General features: G+C 41.2%; 1 protein-coding gene across 1 annotated transcript in view; it reads right to left on the bottom strand.

Moving 5' to 3' along the window:
- The window catches only part of LOC115359437 (neuron navigator 1-like), a 50,431-nt gene that overhangs the window by 14,223 nt on the left and 18,101 nt on the right, over positions 1–18,107 (bottom strand). Inside the window, 13 exon segments of the mRNA XM_030051937.1 lie at positions 146–267; positions 431–542; positions 996–1,079; positions 3,625–3,702; positions 4,387–4,410; positions 5,128–5,180; positions 5,546–5,719; positions 6,348–6,508; positions 6,885–6,926; positions 7,432–7,848; positions 8,194–8,947; positions 10,185–10,488; positions 11,617–11,767. Of these exon segments, the coding sequence (XP_029907797.1) occupies positions 146–267; positions 431–542; positions 996–1,079; positions 3,625–3,702; positions 4,387–4,410; positions 5,128–5,180; positions 5,546–5,719; positions 6,348–6,508; positions 6,885–6,926; positions 7,432–7,848; positions 8,194–8,947; positions 10,185–10,488; positions 11,617–11,767 (2,476 nt within the window).

Genomic DNA, 18,107 nt, shown 5'->3' with positions numbered 1-18,107 from the left:
GGTAAACCTCAATCACCTTATTCTCTAAGAAACACTAATTTACCAATCATTTACCAATATCAGACACAAGTCACATCTGGCAAACTAGACAACATTCATATGTGAAGTGACGATCAGATTCTGGCTCTCTGCACATCCTGCTCACCCAGCTCTTCTTCTTCTTCTTCTTGGCCTCCTGCTCCTTGAGACTGCTCATACTTGAGTAGCTGGTAGTGCTGTTGAGGCTGGAGACACTCTCCGATGAGTTTTGACGTTTGATCTGGAGCTCTGGTGGAAAGGATAAGAAAAAAGGAAGGACTGAAGACAAACCTTTGGAAACTCTCATCTTCAACTTTGGTTAATAGGCTAATCACATTTATGCATCGCATTTAGCGCACTTCCATTGTGTTGTGGAGAGAAGGAGTAAGCAAATCACATGGATGACTCCTACCTTTAGGTGTGATGTCAGGGCTACTCAGAGCCCCCTGTATGATTTCCTGGGCCTCTGTATTTTTGGCCCTCAGAATCTCAATGGTCTCCTTCAGCTCACACAATTCAGAGTCCTAAAGAGGGAAACATCAAAAAGTATTTGCATGCCTCTGAAAAGGGGGGTTCCAACTTTCCTACTGCTAATGGAGAAAAAATAACTGTAGTATCCTAGATTACAGACCTTTAACCGAGTAAAGATCCTTCTGAACTAAGGACTGTGGAATGTGTATGCTTTCAGCTAGGCTGACAGTGTGTTGAGTGGCTGATGAAAACGTAGACACACCACTGTGCACACCTTTGACCCACAATGCATTTCTAGATCAACTGTGTCACCTGTCAGTTTCTATTTTGCTGACAGGATCTAAGACAAAGCATTTGAATGGTGAACAGGTAACTTTCAACAGTCAATTTAAGTAAAAAAGGTGTTATGGGTTTTTTCCCCCTTTCCACCTCAAAAACTGGTAAGTAATGGTAAGTAAATGTGAAAAAATGTCACAGGTGTGTAACATTCATTAACGTCAGGATACCTTCTGGTCTGAGGACACGGATAAGGTCTGCAGGCGTGCTGTCATCAACGCCAGACTCTGCTCAAACGCTGCTACCAAATTAGCCTTTGGAGAAATAAAGAGGGGAGGAAAGGGGAGGGGTGCAGAGAGCAGACAGATATGAGTCACTGGCTGCATCAAAATGCTCTGCAGTCTCACAGGCTCACAGCACATCAAGCAAATGGCTTTCTCCATCTGCTGGGGGTAGAGGGAGGGGATGGAGTAATGGACAGCTGTGGAAGATGTCAAAGATGAAAGAGGGAGTTACAGTGATGCTTGTGAAGGGTGACAATGGTGTGGCGCTGGGGCACAACCGTCTTCACTCAGATGTAGCATGTTTGACCTTGAGGCTGTATATCTCACTGAGTTGTTAAACAGTTAATGTGTTGAATTTGCAGTTGGGTTACTAATCTTTGTAGCAACTATAGAGAAATTACTATGACAACAAATAATGACAAAACATATAACAATCAGGCAAGAAAAGACCTATCCCTGAAAAGGTTTCTGTGGTATGGATGTAGATGTATTTGCTAACTTTAACCCTAGCTTCAAATTCATAGCACCGGGAATTCAAGCTTGAGAAAAGTCACCTCAGTTGAATTTAACCAATGTTCACATGGTAAGACCAGCCACTACTGATGCTGCTGCTGTACAGCAAGTGGGTAGCTAGTATGCTAACCAGATGAGAACTTTTTTAAGCACAAACTTGATCAGATATCTGTGTCAAAATCAATAATTGCGACTTAAAGCACAGAAATTAGCCCTCTCTATTTAATTCTGTTGAAACAATTGAGCTGTACATTTTAGTGATGCAATTAACTGTTTACAACAACTGCTGTCCAAAAACTCTGGGCTTTACTTTGAGTAAACGAAGGTGTGTTAAATCACCTGAAAATATAGACTTTGTTCACCTTTTTAACCTATGTATTGACCTTTTTCACAACAACCATTTTGAAATGAAACAGCAGTGTAGACACAGGTGTCTGGTGTGACCAACAGCAGGGCCCTGACTCTGTTGAACCTAACTTAACCTTAATTAATGTCATTAGTAACACATGGGCTTGCCCTGCTATTCATGTCAAAAATGTCTGTGAGGTATATTTCAAAGGTTAGGAGTATATCCTTCCCCTATTGATCAAATGGGAACAGTCAACATGCTTCAAAATAGGTATTGAAAGGTTGTGCCACGCAGCAGACGCAGCAAGGATCTGTCACAGCCACTCGTCAGCTTGAGGTCCACTCAGAATTACAAAACAGCAACGGAGAGGGTTCTGGAGGCAATAGTCCAACAAACCTGGCCTAGCTGCTACACCCAGCATCCAATAGTGTGGGCCAGCGAAAGGCAGGCAGGGGGCAGCAGTGAGTCCAGCAGTCAACAGAGCAGAAAAAAGGGATAACGGTGTTAGGCCTGGGATCACACTCGTCACAAAAACAGATGCAGAAGTAGATGCAGAAACATATAGACACACCACATGGCTACACATGGACTCTCACTCTCTTGAGTCAACAGACCTGGGATGTCTAGTTGTTAGATTATTTAAATGAATACCAACAGGTAAAAATTTGCAGCATCACAGTATCTTTTGGACCATGATCAGTGATTATGTGCTGCTGCTGCTGCTGCAAAAAAAAAAATTCAAGTCAATTTTTGTGTGCTAAATGTAAGTAAGGCTGTAAGCATTTTTTCCATGAAATCAAGACACGAGTGATTATCTATGTAAAGTAACACACTGTGCAATAAACATTTCTTATTTGACAACTGGTACGATCAAGCATTTAGAAGCTGTAGGGTGAGACTATGAGAGTAAGAAAGGTAATCCCTCAGGTGAAGCAGTGAGAGTGGGAGCAGCAAAAGTGACTATTAAGAGTTAAGTTTGCATAGTTGTTTATCGAGAGATTGCAGACCTGAAGGAGTATAGAGACAGAAAGTAGATTAGATCGACAGTGAGAGCGTTGGAAATGTGGCATGGCTGCTCTAAGCCCCCTGTGGTTGATGGGGTGATAAATCTCTCCTAAATATAATATGGCTGGTTGTCTTCACTCCCTGGGGCAGAGCTGAGGCCAAAGCCATGGATCAGTGGCCAATGCTGCCTATTGAGATCCTTACTTGCTTTGGTCAGTGAAGATTTTAGATACTTAGACCTTTCTATCAGTCCTATTACAATGTTTTAAAGCAGAAAATCTATTCACACCCACATTTCCCACACATGTCATCCTCTCCATGGGTCATTGTGGATATCTGGTGCACCGGCTGCTTGATTTGTATATTTTCTAGTGGGGTGTGTGGTGGAAACTCAGTCAGCACTAATGGATCAGGGGCTGTTTAATTTTCATTTTTGGAAGGATCCACATCCATTTGTTGGATCTGTCATGTATCCAACAGACACATTAACAAATTAGCTCACAAAAAGGGAAGACCAAAGAGGGAATTGTCTTGACTTTCAAAACAAAAGTTCCACAACTTTCACTGTGGAAGACATATCTACCACTACTAATCACAATTTAAAAAACATACTGTATTGGTATGTCAGAGAGGTTTTTCAATCACAAAATCCCCTAGAGACATTCATATATAGAGATACAAAACACAATCAATCTTAACCATACATACGTTGGCAGAGAGCTGGGTGGTCAAGGTGGCGACCTTCTCCTGGGAAGACTCCAGCTCTCGTCTTAACTTGCGGATTTGCTGTGAAGGAAAGGCACAGTAAGCCCAAGCAATAAGAAAAAATGTAGTACACCTGAGCGATAAAGACAATGTTGACAATGTTAAGTTATTAAGATGTTAATGCAGGTTTTGATAATGATAATGCAGTGCTGGAGTATGATGATGCTGAGAATTTTTCATTTGGTAAACTCAAAAAGAATACAGATACAACAAAATGTGAATATCACTGGTTTACACAAACTCAAAAGAAATTGCGGAAAAATCATCTCTTCAAACCAATAAAAAATATTTTTCTGGTTGCATGTGGATCAGCATGCCATCAGATAATGATAAGAAGATAAATCCCATTGAACTATCGTTACTATAACATTGCAACTGGGGTGTATAGCATAAACATGTTGGTGAGACAATAAATGGTTTATATTTGCATGGAGAGAGCAGTGGATTTTTTAATTTCTTTCAGGCACTGAAAGAAATTGTGTTTATATTAAATGGAAGCATATGGTACAAAAGGACAGTGAATATTAAAGATAAAAGAAAATGAACAAAGTCAGGAACTCTGAGATAAAGATTCATGGGCAAAGACTTCGCTGAATATTGAAAACAACACTAGATGAATGGACCTGTGCAAATGGGAAATGACTGACAGATGATGCAGGGGACAGGCACAAGGTGAGTTGAAAAGAAGGGGCATGTTAGCCTTACCTCCCCTTGTATCCTCTCCTCATTCTAAAGGATGCATGGTGGAGGCAAATACACAATAGAGGAATAGGGCACAACATTAACTTTAGGGGCAAATGGGACAATCAGCTCAACAGTCGTCTAGACATACCACAGATGAAATATGATCTTGTGTATTGAGTTGGCTGAGGTCATTTGATGTAATTGTCGAGGCAAAGCAAAGGTATAATCAAATAGATGCTGTATATGCAAACTTCTCCTACATATAAAATGAAAATAGGTCCAGGCTAATGAATTATGAGGTGAAAGAACTTTGTCATCATGTGAAAAAACACTGTTGTAATCAAAAATCAAAGCCCAAAAAGCTGTTATGGCCAGAGCATATAGACTGGATTTTTTCAGGATTGTTGCTGGGCCTCAGATGCCCTGAAGATGAGTGAAGTGACCATGAATTAGAATGATCCATCAAATTCCCCGAACTGGCAAAGTCATTTGCCAGTTCCCAGTCTGGGATTAATAAAGTATACCTATCTATCTATCTATCTATCTATCTATCTATCTATCAAAGCTCAGCAATGACAACAAGAGAATTCTACAGCTATTCTACCCTGCTAAATTCATATACGGTATTTTCTTCTTTAAAGTTGTCTTAAAAGATCACTTTGCATAAAGACACATTCAGGAATATACAGAGTAATTAAAAAAAAATAACAACAGAAATTATACATATAACAATTTTGACATGACATGACTGTGCCTACTCACCGAGGAATAGTTTGACGAAGCATTGGATGCCAAAGAGAGCACAGAACCATGCACTGAAAAAGATGGAGATTGTTGGAACACACTGACTTTTTATCACGTCACCTTTCTTGCACTTAAAAAATGCTGTTTGCTAACCTTTTATCTTTACCAGCAATCTCTCCAATACTACATCACAGTAGATGACTACAGCGTTGCGTAATTGAAGTACAGATGAAAAATGACCACAGCTGACTGATACATTACTAATGACAACACTAGACAATGAAATATCTCAAACCTAACTAAAAACTGGGTCAGCTCATGTAGTCCTAATATAACTATTTTCTAATCTGAAAAGGAGGCACACAGACTCTTGGTATTTCCTTGATGAGAACAAGCCTTTTGGCATTTAGCTTGACATACTGCTGAACATGCTCACCATCATCACCAGGTTCACGGAAAGACCCAGATCGCATCATGCTTTTGGGCCGGTCAGCCAGGGACACACTGCTGCCCAGGGGAGAGGAGCCATACAGATCATAAGATGAATCGTTAGGGGGGCCTATGCTGTTGGAGCGTGTTATCCTCGGAGTGCCGCTGGAAATTGGAGCAACTGTGAAGTGAGAAGTGTTCAGTGAGACAGTGACTGGCCCAGGTTAAATATTAGGATACAGCACTGTGGAGTATGTATAAATGCATGCACACACATGTGCATGTCCACACACACACACACACACACACACACACACACACACACACACACACACACACACACACACACACACACACACACACACACACACACACACACACACTCAATCTAGGTACGGCACCATATTGTGATGACTCAGTGTAAGTGGACACCAAGGTTCCACAACAGTCAAAGTGATAAATATAGCCTGACTTGACCCCTCATTGCCTCTATCTCCAGCATATTTCAGAGTTACAGCCAAGGCTACACAAGTGTACATTTAGGATCATCATATTCACAACCTTACATTTGATACCCTAACAATCTGTTATGGGTTTTTCACATGCTGTTCTTAAATGCAGAAGGTAAATTGGACATTCTCTTTCATGGTCATAGCTGTGAGGTGTCTTAATTTGAAACCAATATGCCTGTCTTGAATAATCAACAATATGGTGAGTGGCTTATCACAGATTTGGAGTCTCATTAGTTTCAAAGCTCATACAAGGAATGTTTTTAGAACTTGACAGTTAAATGGATTAAGTCGACTCACCCACATTGGTGAGAGGAGCCTTGCCAGAGGAGGGGTGGAGTGTACGGGTGGGAGAAGGCAGCTGGGGGGGGCTATCGCTCTCTGTCATGCTTACTATGGTGTGGGAGTGGCGCCTCCCCTGTTTGCCTCCATCACTCTCTGACAGGCTTGAGCCATAGCGCCTGAGACGAGAGAGGCAATATCAAATGGTTAGATGATAAGAACAAAATCAAATAAAAATATCTTTGACTGGATGCTATCAATACTGCAATACTGTAGGGATGACTACTGGTGCTTTCATAAGATATGTACACACAAGAGATTTCTAATAAACAATCACTGATAATGTGGATATGACGGCCAAACAGGTAGAGGCAAATAATCAAACAGCTAGAACAGTCTGATAAATTCATAAAATCTTTTACTGTTATACGGCCTTTAAAACCAAAAAAACATTCAAATCATGATATCAACACACGAAACATCACCCAGCCCTCGCACATTATAATGTAAGACTTAACAAATAGATGCTGTAGCAATTACAAAGTTTTGACATACTCTAAGCCTTTCTTCGGCAAGGTGTTCCTGTCTGTTTGCAAACTGTAAAAAAAGAGAACAAAAACATGAATATAGAATAACACCTCATGCAAATGGTTTTTATGAAAGTAGGCTTGTGCCCAGTGTTTTCCTAAAAACTGTGTTTCCTTTGATGGTGTGTCTTTGCCTCAATATCACACCAGGGCAGAAAAATAACATTCAATTTCATTTCAGTTTTGTGGGTTTCTTTTCTTATAGCTCTGTTGTGAAATAATGATACATTTAAAGGTTCCCTACAAATTGCTGTGTAATGAACAGAGCCCACACTTGTTTTTCTCATTATCTCAAAAGCATGGGTGTCCGTTTAGTCTAAAAGGAAGTTTTTGGGCTATACATTATTCTAGTTGTCATTATTAAGATCATTTCTCCCATGAGCATTACCTATGGCAGTGGTAAAACAATACCACATGGAGGACAAAATGAGAACATACTGCCAGGAAATCACAAAAAATTGGCACAATAAATAATACTGTTTTATGAATGAGAAAATTCGTTGGGCTAGACCCACCTGTCTGGGAGGTTGAGGGACGTCCTGCTTCCTGCCCCCCAGGTTCCTGTCCCCATCTCCTCCTTGTCCTGGGTCTCTGTCCGAACAAACCTCCCGGTGGAAGGCACGCTCATCTGGAGGGGTAGTGACTCCATACTCCGGTGCATGCCGGACAGTTTGGGGTAGAGCAGGGGTGATCCACTCAGGCTCAGGCTCTCACTAGTGTATGACCCGGGAGAATCAATGTGAAGGACAGGGGCCGGGCTGGGGGTGAGGCGTGGTGCACCTCGGGACCCAACCAGGTCCTGCAGTTTGGAGTATGGGGGGACTTTGGGTGGGAGATCCTGGATGGTGACACAGGAGTCGAGACTGTTGGAGTTGACCTTGTCCAGATGAGCCAAGCTGGGTGGACGCCCCAGAGACTTACTGTTCAGCATCCTATGAATAAGACATGAGAATCAGGATGTCAAAATAAGTTACAGAAACAAGGCCGAGCCTTGAGACATGCTGTTCAGAGCAACTCAGGAATCATGAATAAGGCATGAGTGCAAAATAAAGCATCTAAAATGAATCACTTTATTGTGGCTGTACTGTTTGGGTAAATGAACACAACACTGTGTAGTCCTAAAAAGGGCCAACATTACGGTTAAAAATTGGTCTAATTTATAACTCATTACCCTCATAAAAAGTCAACAGGTGACATACATGTGTGTGTTGTGTACATTTCATGAGATTTCATTGTTTATTTTACTTATTATGAATAAATGTTTGAAGGACAGAAACCTTGGTGTGGTGGGTGATGACAACTCAGGGTACTTGCTGCTACTGGTCCGTCGCAAGCCATGCAGTTTCACTGCAGATTCTCCTGTGGACTCAGATGGAGTCTCCTCTCCTTTCAGAGAGCCACAGTCCATGTCAGCAACCACAGCCTTGGCCTTGGCTCTTTCCTTTTCCTTCTCCCTGTCTGTTTGGTTAACGGGGCCTGTGCTGGATCGATTAGCCATCTTACTGCTACAACTACTGGGCTCCTTCGCCCTGGGGCTTGTGGAGGCCATTGTTACAGGTTTCAGGCTCAACAAACTGGGATCAATGGTACTGCTGATGGGCCGTGGTGCAGGTCGACCGATCACGCTGAGTGTGCTTGATTTGGCTGGACGAGGCAGGCTGCGGTACTGAATGCTGTTACGAGCACTAGGGCCCAAGAAGCCTTGCTCACTGCTTGCATCAAAGCTGTTCTTGCGACCAGAAGGTACTCCTCCTCCACCAGGCTTCACAGGGATACCAGAAGACCTGGGGGTTTTACCCACAGTTGCAGAGCCACTGGAGATGGTGGTGCCCCCTGCTGTCATAACAGTAGCAGTACCAGTGGCTGGTTTCTTGTAACCAAAAGAGGCTCCAGCAGTTGGCTTGACTAAACCTGACGGGGGCTTACGGTGCTCTCCATGATGATCCCTACCAGCATCAGAACGAGACCGTTGCAGACCAGAGGTTCTGACCGACATCTTGGATTTGTCCAATGGCTTCTCAGTTTTAGGTGCTGTACAAGAGAAGAGAGTCATGGTATACTGGAGAATAACATTTATGCCATTTCAGTACAAATTAATAATATCTGAGCAAATGATTTTTATAGTCAAAACCAGCATTGGACATTGGCCAACAAAAATTGATCACATCACCAATGAAATGATTGGTGACATCATGAGCAAAATTGGAATGTTTAATCAGCAGTCATGCATCATTATTGTCTGACTAGATTCGGTCACATAAAAGTACATCATTCAAGCCATTATAGCTGAGACAAAATATAAGCAAGAAACATCTGTATTTACTTAGACATGTTTTATGTGCCTATGATGTTAAGCATGACTCACCAAGACACACAAATCTTACATGGACTTTCTATGTGACTAAAAAGATCCTTGTCCAGAATTCAGCTCTTTTATTCATAACATATGACATATGTCAGTGACATAAACATTCAAATTATGATTTGTGCTAGTCACTGATGTGACAGTGAACATTTCAGCATAGAACTGAGAAAGAGGTAAAGACTGAGGGACAGATGGAATGAGGGTAAATTTCATTTGCTTATTTCATCCTACATTTAAAGTTAAGTTTGTGTTGAAAGTGTAACAACATACAAAACAAAACTGTCCACCTGAGTCATTCCCAAGTAAACTTTGAAGAAAGCACTACGGAAATACCCAACTGACAGATGTTTTCCCCATCAGATTGCTGCCAAAATGCATATAAATATATCTCTGTTTACTCATTTGTGTTAGTTTAAATGAAGAAAGTGAAGGGCATTGCAATGAATTGCTTGTTACTAAGTTTTACTCATTATTTAATTAGGGCACGTAGTGTTGAGGATTAAAGGTCATCAAAATAAAACATGATTGGTTGCTGAAGCTGGCAGACACAATGTCTCCGAAAATATATATAACAGGCTTCTCTCTAAGATAATAGAAGAAACATGGCATTAGTTTTCTTGATTGAAATGTATTTCATGCTGCATTTTTTCCAGTGTACTGGGTAGTGCTACATATCAAAACTTGGCTGGGTGTACTTCTGTATTTCTTTTGATTCCAAGCAGATATTCGCCCTGGCTAGTCTACAAACAGCCTCTGTTTTACATCTGGATTCTACATACAAAGAAATAATGGATGGCATGGATTTCTTAATTAAAACGAGTTTAAAATTGCAAAAATCCACCCTATAAGGGAGGAATACAGGAGAGACAGACAAAGACGAAGGAGCTAGCTATCATATCTCACCTGCAACTTTTAACATGCTCTGAGAGGTGTGGGTGATGGGGGAAGTCACGCCCACAGGAGGATTGCGTCCTTTCTTGAAACTCCCTGGCTGACCCAGGCTCTGAGGCTTCTTCAGCTCTCCTTTAATCCCTGCATCGTCAATGATGCTCTGCGGGGGCTTCTTCCTCCACTTGCTTGGAGTCTCCGTCTTGAGACTCCCTGTGTCGTAGCTGCCACCATCTAGCTTGCGGCTGACTTTGCCATCCTCACTGTACCAGGAGAGGCCGCTTTCCACCAGGGAGCGCTTCTCTGCGTCAGTGCGGAGCTAGGGAGAGAGGCGGAAAGAGGCACAGTGTGGGTTACCATCGGTGCCGTCTCAGACATTGCCTGTGTTATCTGGGGAACAGACTCTGTGTGGATCTTCTCTGTAATCTTTGTCTCATCTGAGAGTCTGCATTCCAGTGGGAAAGCATGAGGGAAAGACTGATATGCCCCAAGTGAAAGGAAAAATCACTAAGGGAGCCTTAACCAAAGGAAAAGTAAAAAATGTCCATTTAATTCCTTATCAATTGAACAGAAAAATCAATACATCAATACATAAAAAGGAGCAATTCTTTATTCACAGCACTGACGAAAGCTACAGACTGCATTTTAGCACTGTGCTGTATATTGAACAAAAGCAAACGTGAAAAGGGCACAGCTTTAAGAAAACCAGACTGTAAGTAACAGACTGCAACAGACTCTCATGTGGTGCACTGAGGAGGTAGCACTGAGGACAAAATTGGACATGCTGCGTCTTGGCACCCTCCCCTTTTCATGTGATATAGAGTGTCAGATGGCTCACCAAGTAGCAATAATGGTCATTTCATCTTAGGGAGCATTCTGTAAATAAGCACCGTTGCTACAACAACAGCACAAATACAAGATTTCAACCTATGAGGAAGATCAGTGCTACTGCAGAGATAAAGTGAACATGCAAGGAGTTTGATACAAAGGTTAATGGAAATGTGCTTTGATGCGAAATTAATGTTAGCCAACTTGAGCCTTAGTACAAGTAACAAAAAGTCACTTTATGGATGAAAATCTCATCATAGTAGTAAAAAATCATTGCATTATGACAGATCATGTTTATCATTTCTTATTTTAATAACACCGTTAAGGTCTGTGGTGTTACTGTCTTTTTATGGATTCTGTCAGGAAAAACGACTCCAGCATATTTATTCCAACACTAAATACAATGTGTTTTACACAGTGAACACTACCTTTCCGAAAATTTGACCTGTGAAATACAAGTAACATTCTACTTCTAAGGCAACACCAGAAAGGGCAGTAAATTTCTTGTAAATACGAAGACGTAAAATTGCAGTCATGATCACTGCTTTTCCAAAGAAACCAAGACAATCCAAACCCAGATTTTTCCAAATGCAACATTACAGATCATTTATCAACTTGCCATAACAGAAGAGTTGCGTCTGGATCCCAAGGGTGTGGTAGGGAGAGAGTTGAGGGAGGAGCTGGCGTTGAACTCCTCTGAACTGAGGTTCTCTGAACCTTCGCCATCACCATCGCTGAGCCCGCTGCTGATGGAGCTGCTCTCATCCCAGCTGCAACAAGACAGGATGACAAGTGAGTTAAACTTGTGTTGTCAATGATGCAACTGATGACTCAACCATATGAATGTAGTTACTGTGGCAGGAATATTTGAATTGGGCAAAGGCTTGCAACAACTTGGACACATCCATCTCTCTCCAGTGAGAACTGTCTCTGGCCGTGACCATATGCTCAATCAAGCAGGTAATGCCAACATGGCATGCAGCTGCTTTCATCCAAGTTATACATCACAGACATACAATGAACAAATCTTCAATAGTGGCACATTTATTGTAAGCAATAAGGAAATAAATGCAGACTTGTCATTTTTTCTTGTATATTTTAATCAAAATAATTTTACTCAAAACCAGCACACAGTGCCTACTTCATGGCTCACCAGTGGCTCTACATAACAATTCCAACCAGCCGACCATTCACTGGATCTGAACAACCTCCCCTCCACCTCTTCCATCAATGAAACCTGCAACTTCACCACTTTCAAAGCAGCATGAGTGGCAGTAATGGTGTGGTGGTGCATTTTTGTCTGCTACTCCCTTTAAACCCTGTTTCCTTTACTGTAATTTATTCATTTTGAAGACATTGGTACAGCTCAGGATTGTGCATAAAGCATGTTGAAGCATTTTTGAACAGTCCGTCAAAATGTTTTGTCCCACCAAAAAAATCCCGTTTCAACTAAAACATCACTGAAATGTTCTTTCTTTGTGACTCTGAAAATCTGTGTGGATTCATAAATGTTCATCCACTTTAGATGGAAACTATTTTTTCCAGTACTTTTTTACCTGCCATAACACTCTAATAATTTTCAAACAGACCCTAACCCTAAATAAATCACAACAGATATGAAACCAGCAGTGGAGCCCTTAGTTTTTCAACAGAGAAAACTGTACTGCAATCATGGATGGGGCTTTAACTTAAGCTTTCTGGACATGCTGATAAATCATGCTGAATAAGGAGGATGGCGACTGACAGCTCAGGGCTTAGTGAGCTGCCTGGCATGCTCTAAGAAGCAGGATGAGGGGAAATCAGAATGACAGCTCCCCTATACCCTCCCTGACCCTTTCTTCCACCCTTCCCTCCAAAGTCTTGGGTCATCTTGGATCAGATGCTGCCAGACTGCCCCCCCCCCCACCCCCACCCCCACCCCCACCCCCTCATGTAAGGAAAGTGAGGGTGAGCTGTCCCAGCTCAGCCCAAAAAAGCTGCTCACAATGGAGCACAACTGTGTGTTCCATTTCTAAATGCATTCAAATTAGAATAAATCTTAAATGCAGATCACTTGTGTGCAGAGGTGTTGCCTTTCATTCAACCGAAACTTCACAGGAGGCTAAAACAACTCAGAATCTGAAAAGAGTATAAAACTGAAGAGAGCATAAATTTTTTACATCCCGTAAAAGCACTAATGCCCTGTTGGATTCAGAAGTTGCATCTCTAGAGAGGCCTAAACGCAAGTGCAGCTCAAATTGATATAATTATGTTCCCCATCATTAGTACTGGCAACTACAGACAGTAATCAAATTTACGTTGGCGCACAAAAACGTGGCACAGTGGAAAGGTAGATTAATATGACCCTTTATAGCTGAGTCATTTCTAAAGTTTGACTTAGCTCTCTTCCCTTTCTTTTCCTTCCCCCACTGAGCTGAAATTGCTCTTTGTGGGTCCACAGCCTGCAATTAGCAGAGGCATGGAACATGGAATTGCATAGAAAAATACAGGGAAACAAAAATGGCCCACAGACATTCTGAGGGAGCAGAGGCAATTGGATTTAATCACATGGCTGTCATTCAGTTGTAGTTGCAGTTGTAAAACAGGCAAAAGTTGTGGAGTTAACCTTACCATACCAGTTGAAGAGTGGATTCTGATGCATAAAATCCACTTAAGACCTTTTACTTAAGATTTGTGGCAATGGTTACATGACCTCAAATGTGTACCTATGTTTGACCGAGTCAATGAAATGGGAACAAATCAAACAAATGTTTGATTTGAGAATTGAATGGTTTCTAAAAGCATTCATTTTACAGTAAACCACTGAATAGTGCTATGATTTAGCGGCAGCCCAAATGTTCACATGAGCTTGGTATGTTTGAACAAAACCACCTCTGTCAGGGGTGACAGTGATGATTAAGTGAAGCCATTGCTTCGAATAGGCCTATAGGGATGTCAGCCTGAGAAGAGGCAGGAGGGCCTGTGGGCTGCTGATATTACAAGCCAAACTGTCTGCTCTCCGAGGTGAAATCCAGACAGGGAGAGGGGTGGGAGTCAGTCAACCAAGTGCATACTTGATACACAGGCTGGCAATTAACTTTTTGTTTTCTGTGGCAAAACTCCAGCCTCTGTCTGATTTGAGCATTCATGCTATTATTTGAATTTTGGCTGCTGTGAAAATGTTTTGATTTAAAAGACGGAGGGATTGCTGGTGGGCTGGAGAAGGGCGGGAACACTACAACCACTACAATACACTAAGCTGTATTACAAACTTGGAAGTGGATGTAATAGCATTGCTCATAGAATAGTGCTGCTTGCTACACTGGAAGGATTTGGAAGCAAGGCCTGGAATTAAAAAGAAAGAAAGAAAGAAAGAAAGAAAGAAAGAAAGAAAGAAAGAAAGAAAGAAAACCAGACAACATTATACAGTGGAACATGGCTAAGATTTAGAAGCTGAAAGTTTTAGGCAGGTCCACTGAACATAGCCTTTATGGTTGTTCTAGATTAAACAGCACAGAGTAAGAAGAATGCACTGCAATTGTGACCCTGTGTCTATTTTCCGTAGAAGGGACAATAAAGACAGGAATATGGCTCTGGAGGGAGTGCATGCCTATGGCTGAGAGAGTGGTGTACAAATCTTCTATTACACGGATAGCTGCGGTACCACAATGTCCTCCAAGAATAAAGTGTGCTTCAGCAAATGTTGTAATTGCTAAGGCCAACACGAGCGTCAACACCCGTTTTCAAACTGTTTCTTTTTTCCCACTAGGATTTATAGCTCCTTCTCTTACTTATATGCTACTGCCTGACTGGCCAGTATTGCTAAATTACAACACAATTAAACGGATAATGAAGGTATTTTACCAAAGCTTTATTTACAGTGTATCAACACTTCCAAGAGTATGTTTTATAATTCAGCGCAATACCACTTCTATGAAAAGGGAGGGGGTACATCTGTAAAGTACAGTAAATGGACACTGACTGCTGATATGGTGTGAAAATGATAGCCTCACCGTCTACAAAGGTAAAACACTGTATCCATTGTCACTAATGAAATACAAGTAGACAAAACTAATCCTATATTACGAGAAAAAGAAAAAAGATATATCAGGTAGCCTACGAATATCACGGCGTAAGGGTGTATATTTTATATTATAGGCTATGCTAGGTGGTAACGATGCCACAAAGTACAGAGACAATAACATACAAGGACTTCACTATAAACTCGTTACTGTGTAATGTTACCACAAAATATCACTGAAGAAATACGCGTATTATTGTTGCTGGCATCTCCACAATACGTCTTCCTATAAAAGTTACCCACTCTAAAAAAGACTATTGTTAAACACTACTATCATTATTTACCTTGGTGTAAAACGTAAAGTCCTTTTTGCTCTTGGCGCCGACTGCAGCGGTGGCACTTTTCCGATCAAAACACGACCGCTCATTTGTACAGTTTCACATTAAAACCGCACCTTGGTGAGCTTAACCTTCTTGGGAAAAGTCTGTGTCCTCGGAGACGTGTTCATTCAAATTCATATTCTTCGCAAGCAAAGCCTCTTATGGCCCATTGAGAGAGCAGAGCAGCCCGGTCTGCCGCTCGGCAACACCCCCAAAACGAGAGAGGAGACCCCTCGCTGCTCCGGCTGCAGCCTCCCGTGATGGCTAACAGCTGTTGGCTGCTAACACGTTACACTGCCTCACTGTAGTGGATTACTTTTCATCGGCTTCATTGGCACTACTTTATTTAATCCTTCAGTGAAGGTAGTCACTCAATTAACATAACTAATAAATATATAACTATAACTATTAATAAAAGAACTACTAGTATAATTCCATCTAAATATGAATTGGAGTGAATTTGCCAAGAAGTGGCCGTCCATCACGCAGCATGCTGTCCTTGTCACTGAGCAGGACAAGTTGTCAGTGTTTCTGTAGACTGGACTAATGTAGGGCAGTGGCTCCTGAACTGGGCTCTTGACAAGGTTTCAGACGTTTCTCAGCCTCAATAATCACGGGAGAAAATTATTATTTTAAACAAGTCGTATTTTAACCTCGCTTCTTCCTACACCTATTTAAGTCATTAGTCATACATCATATACATGGTTATGACATGTAAAAATCTGAAGACCCCTGCTGTAACACATTGCTGCTCCCATGTAATTTTGTAATGATTAGCAGTGTTTTTCTTTCTTTCTTTCTTTCTTTCTTTCTTTCTTTCTTTCTTTCTTTCTTTCTTTCTTTCTTTCTTTCTTTCTAGCAGCACATTTGTGGTAGGCTAATGGAAGTTAATGATTTGACTCACAGTTTCTAAAGTCAGTTTTTTTAAGCCATTAAATTGGTTTAACCTAATCTGAAAACTAGACGCTCATCAAGGTGGAGCTGGCCTTTACATTACAGAGCCGAATACCAAGATGAATATTTCCTACAAATAAACGGTGTTCCCCATTCGTTTGATGCACACAGAGACACATTAAGGGCCTTGTGGGGCCTACATGGAAAAATCCAGACCAAGGTAAGGCCTGAATCACTGACGACCACAAATCCTGAGATGAGACAGGGACCTCCAGTTGGGCATGAGGAGCCTTGGAAAACCTTCGTCGTCCTCCTTGCTTCTCTCATTAGCAGTGGAACAGTCTCACTGTGGTGACTTCACCAGATCAGACCACTGCACAAAAAACCACTGCAGGAGGTAGAGACTGTGGGCCAAGCAGGTCCCACACCCAGTCCACATCTTAGGACAAACTGGTTCATTCTGATTTTAAAATAATTTTCATTCTGAATATAGTGGAAAGGATTGTATGGAATCTAACATCATGAGTTAATGGTACACACAGCTGAGAAAAAAATCAAATGCAGTTTTTTGATTCACAATTAAAAATTCAAACAAAATAACTTAATAAACATGAACACATAGGCAGCTGAAACAGAATGTGATTGTGGCTCTACTTTTTTCCTTTGCATTAAAGCCAAACCCAACAAAACACATTTTGCTATCAGTATCTTCCAGATATATGGGCACTGCTCTGAAAACACTCTGTTACAGATTAACTGTAGTGATAGAAGGTAGTTTGATGAAATGTTGTGTCTGCCTCTATCTTTTGATATCCAATCATCATCTGAGAATGTCTCTGCCCCTGTTTCTCTTCAAGCCATTTGTGTTTACTTACAATATACTGTAAAACATTTTTGTTGAGTCACTGGTTACTTTGCAACTCATGAATTTATGTTTTGCACCTGTTTTATAATAGCAAAACAAAAACTTCAGTGCTGACCTCCTGTTGCCTAGAATGATGAGTGATGTAAACTGTATACAGTGCAAACATGAACTGTGTGGCTCACATTTCCTGTTTATCTCAGCTGGGCCACAGAGCTGCTTAACAAGTCGTCATTCAAAAAAGGTTTGTATTAAAAAGGCTGTCCTCCATTGATAACCACATGTCTCTTGTCTGAGACACTCTTTGCATGTTTGCTTAGGTAGAAGGCCATTGAATAATGATGCCATCGTCGGGCTGTGGTATTTACAAACTGTCTAAATTCATCCAGATTTACCCCATCTGTGAGGGTGACTATGCCAAAAGGTTAAAGTCAAGACACCATGTGCACTGTCACCCTACTGAACCATTTTCATGTCCTGACATTTATTGTTGCAGCCTTTGATCTATATGTATCAACTCCCTCTAATGCAGTTAAATGTACTGAAATAACATGTGGATTGAAAACTGTGGATGGTGTGAGAGGAAACCTCAAGTCCTCTGCAAGCCTTTCTGAATATATTTTAAATTCTCAGTACACTTGCAGTCACTGAAGCAGTGAATTAAATCACAGCTGAAATATTGATAGGACTTAATAACAGGTGATTCCACTGGCTTGCAATGTGCAATGAGCCAAAGTGAAAAAAGTAATTTATCATCCAGTCATAGTGTTGCCAGATGAAAATATGACATTCTGCAATCAATCACAAAAGATACATTCTGGACAAGCCTTAAAGTATTAAAATAGAAAAGCTTAAGTCAATCTTTTACTCCCAGCTGTGCTGTATTTAAAATCTTATTAGGGCGGTCATTTGTCTGAGTATTATTGCTATACTCTTTTGTTTGACTGTGGTGCCATACCATAAGATATCCAGCA

This window comes from Myripristis murdjan, chromosome 5, assembly GCF_902150065.1.
Source record: "Myripristis murdjan chromosome 5, fMyrMur1.1, whole genome shotgun sequence".
Lineage (NCBI taxonomy): Eukaryota > Metazoa > Chordata > Actinopteri > Holocentriformes > Holocentridae > Myripristis > Myripristis murdjan.
Note: the sequence above shows the minus strand (reverse complement) of the source record. Positions and strands in the feature narration are given on the sequence as shown.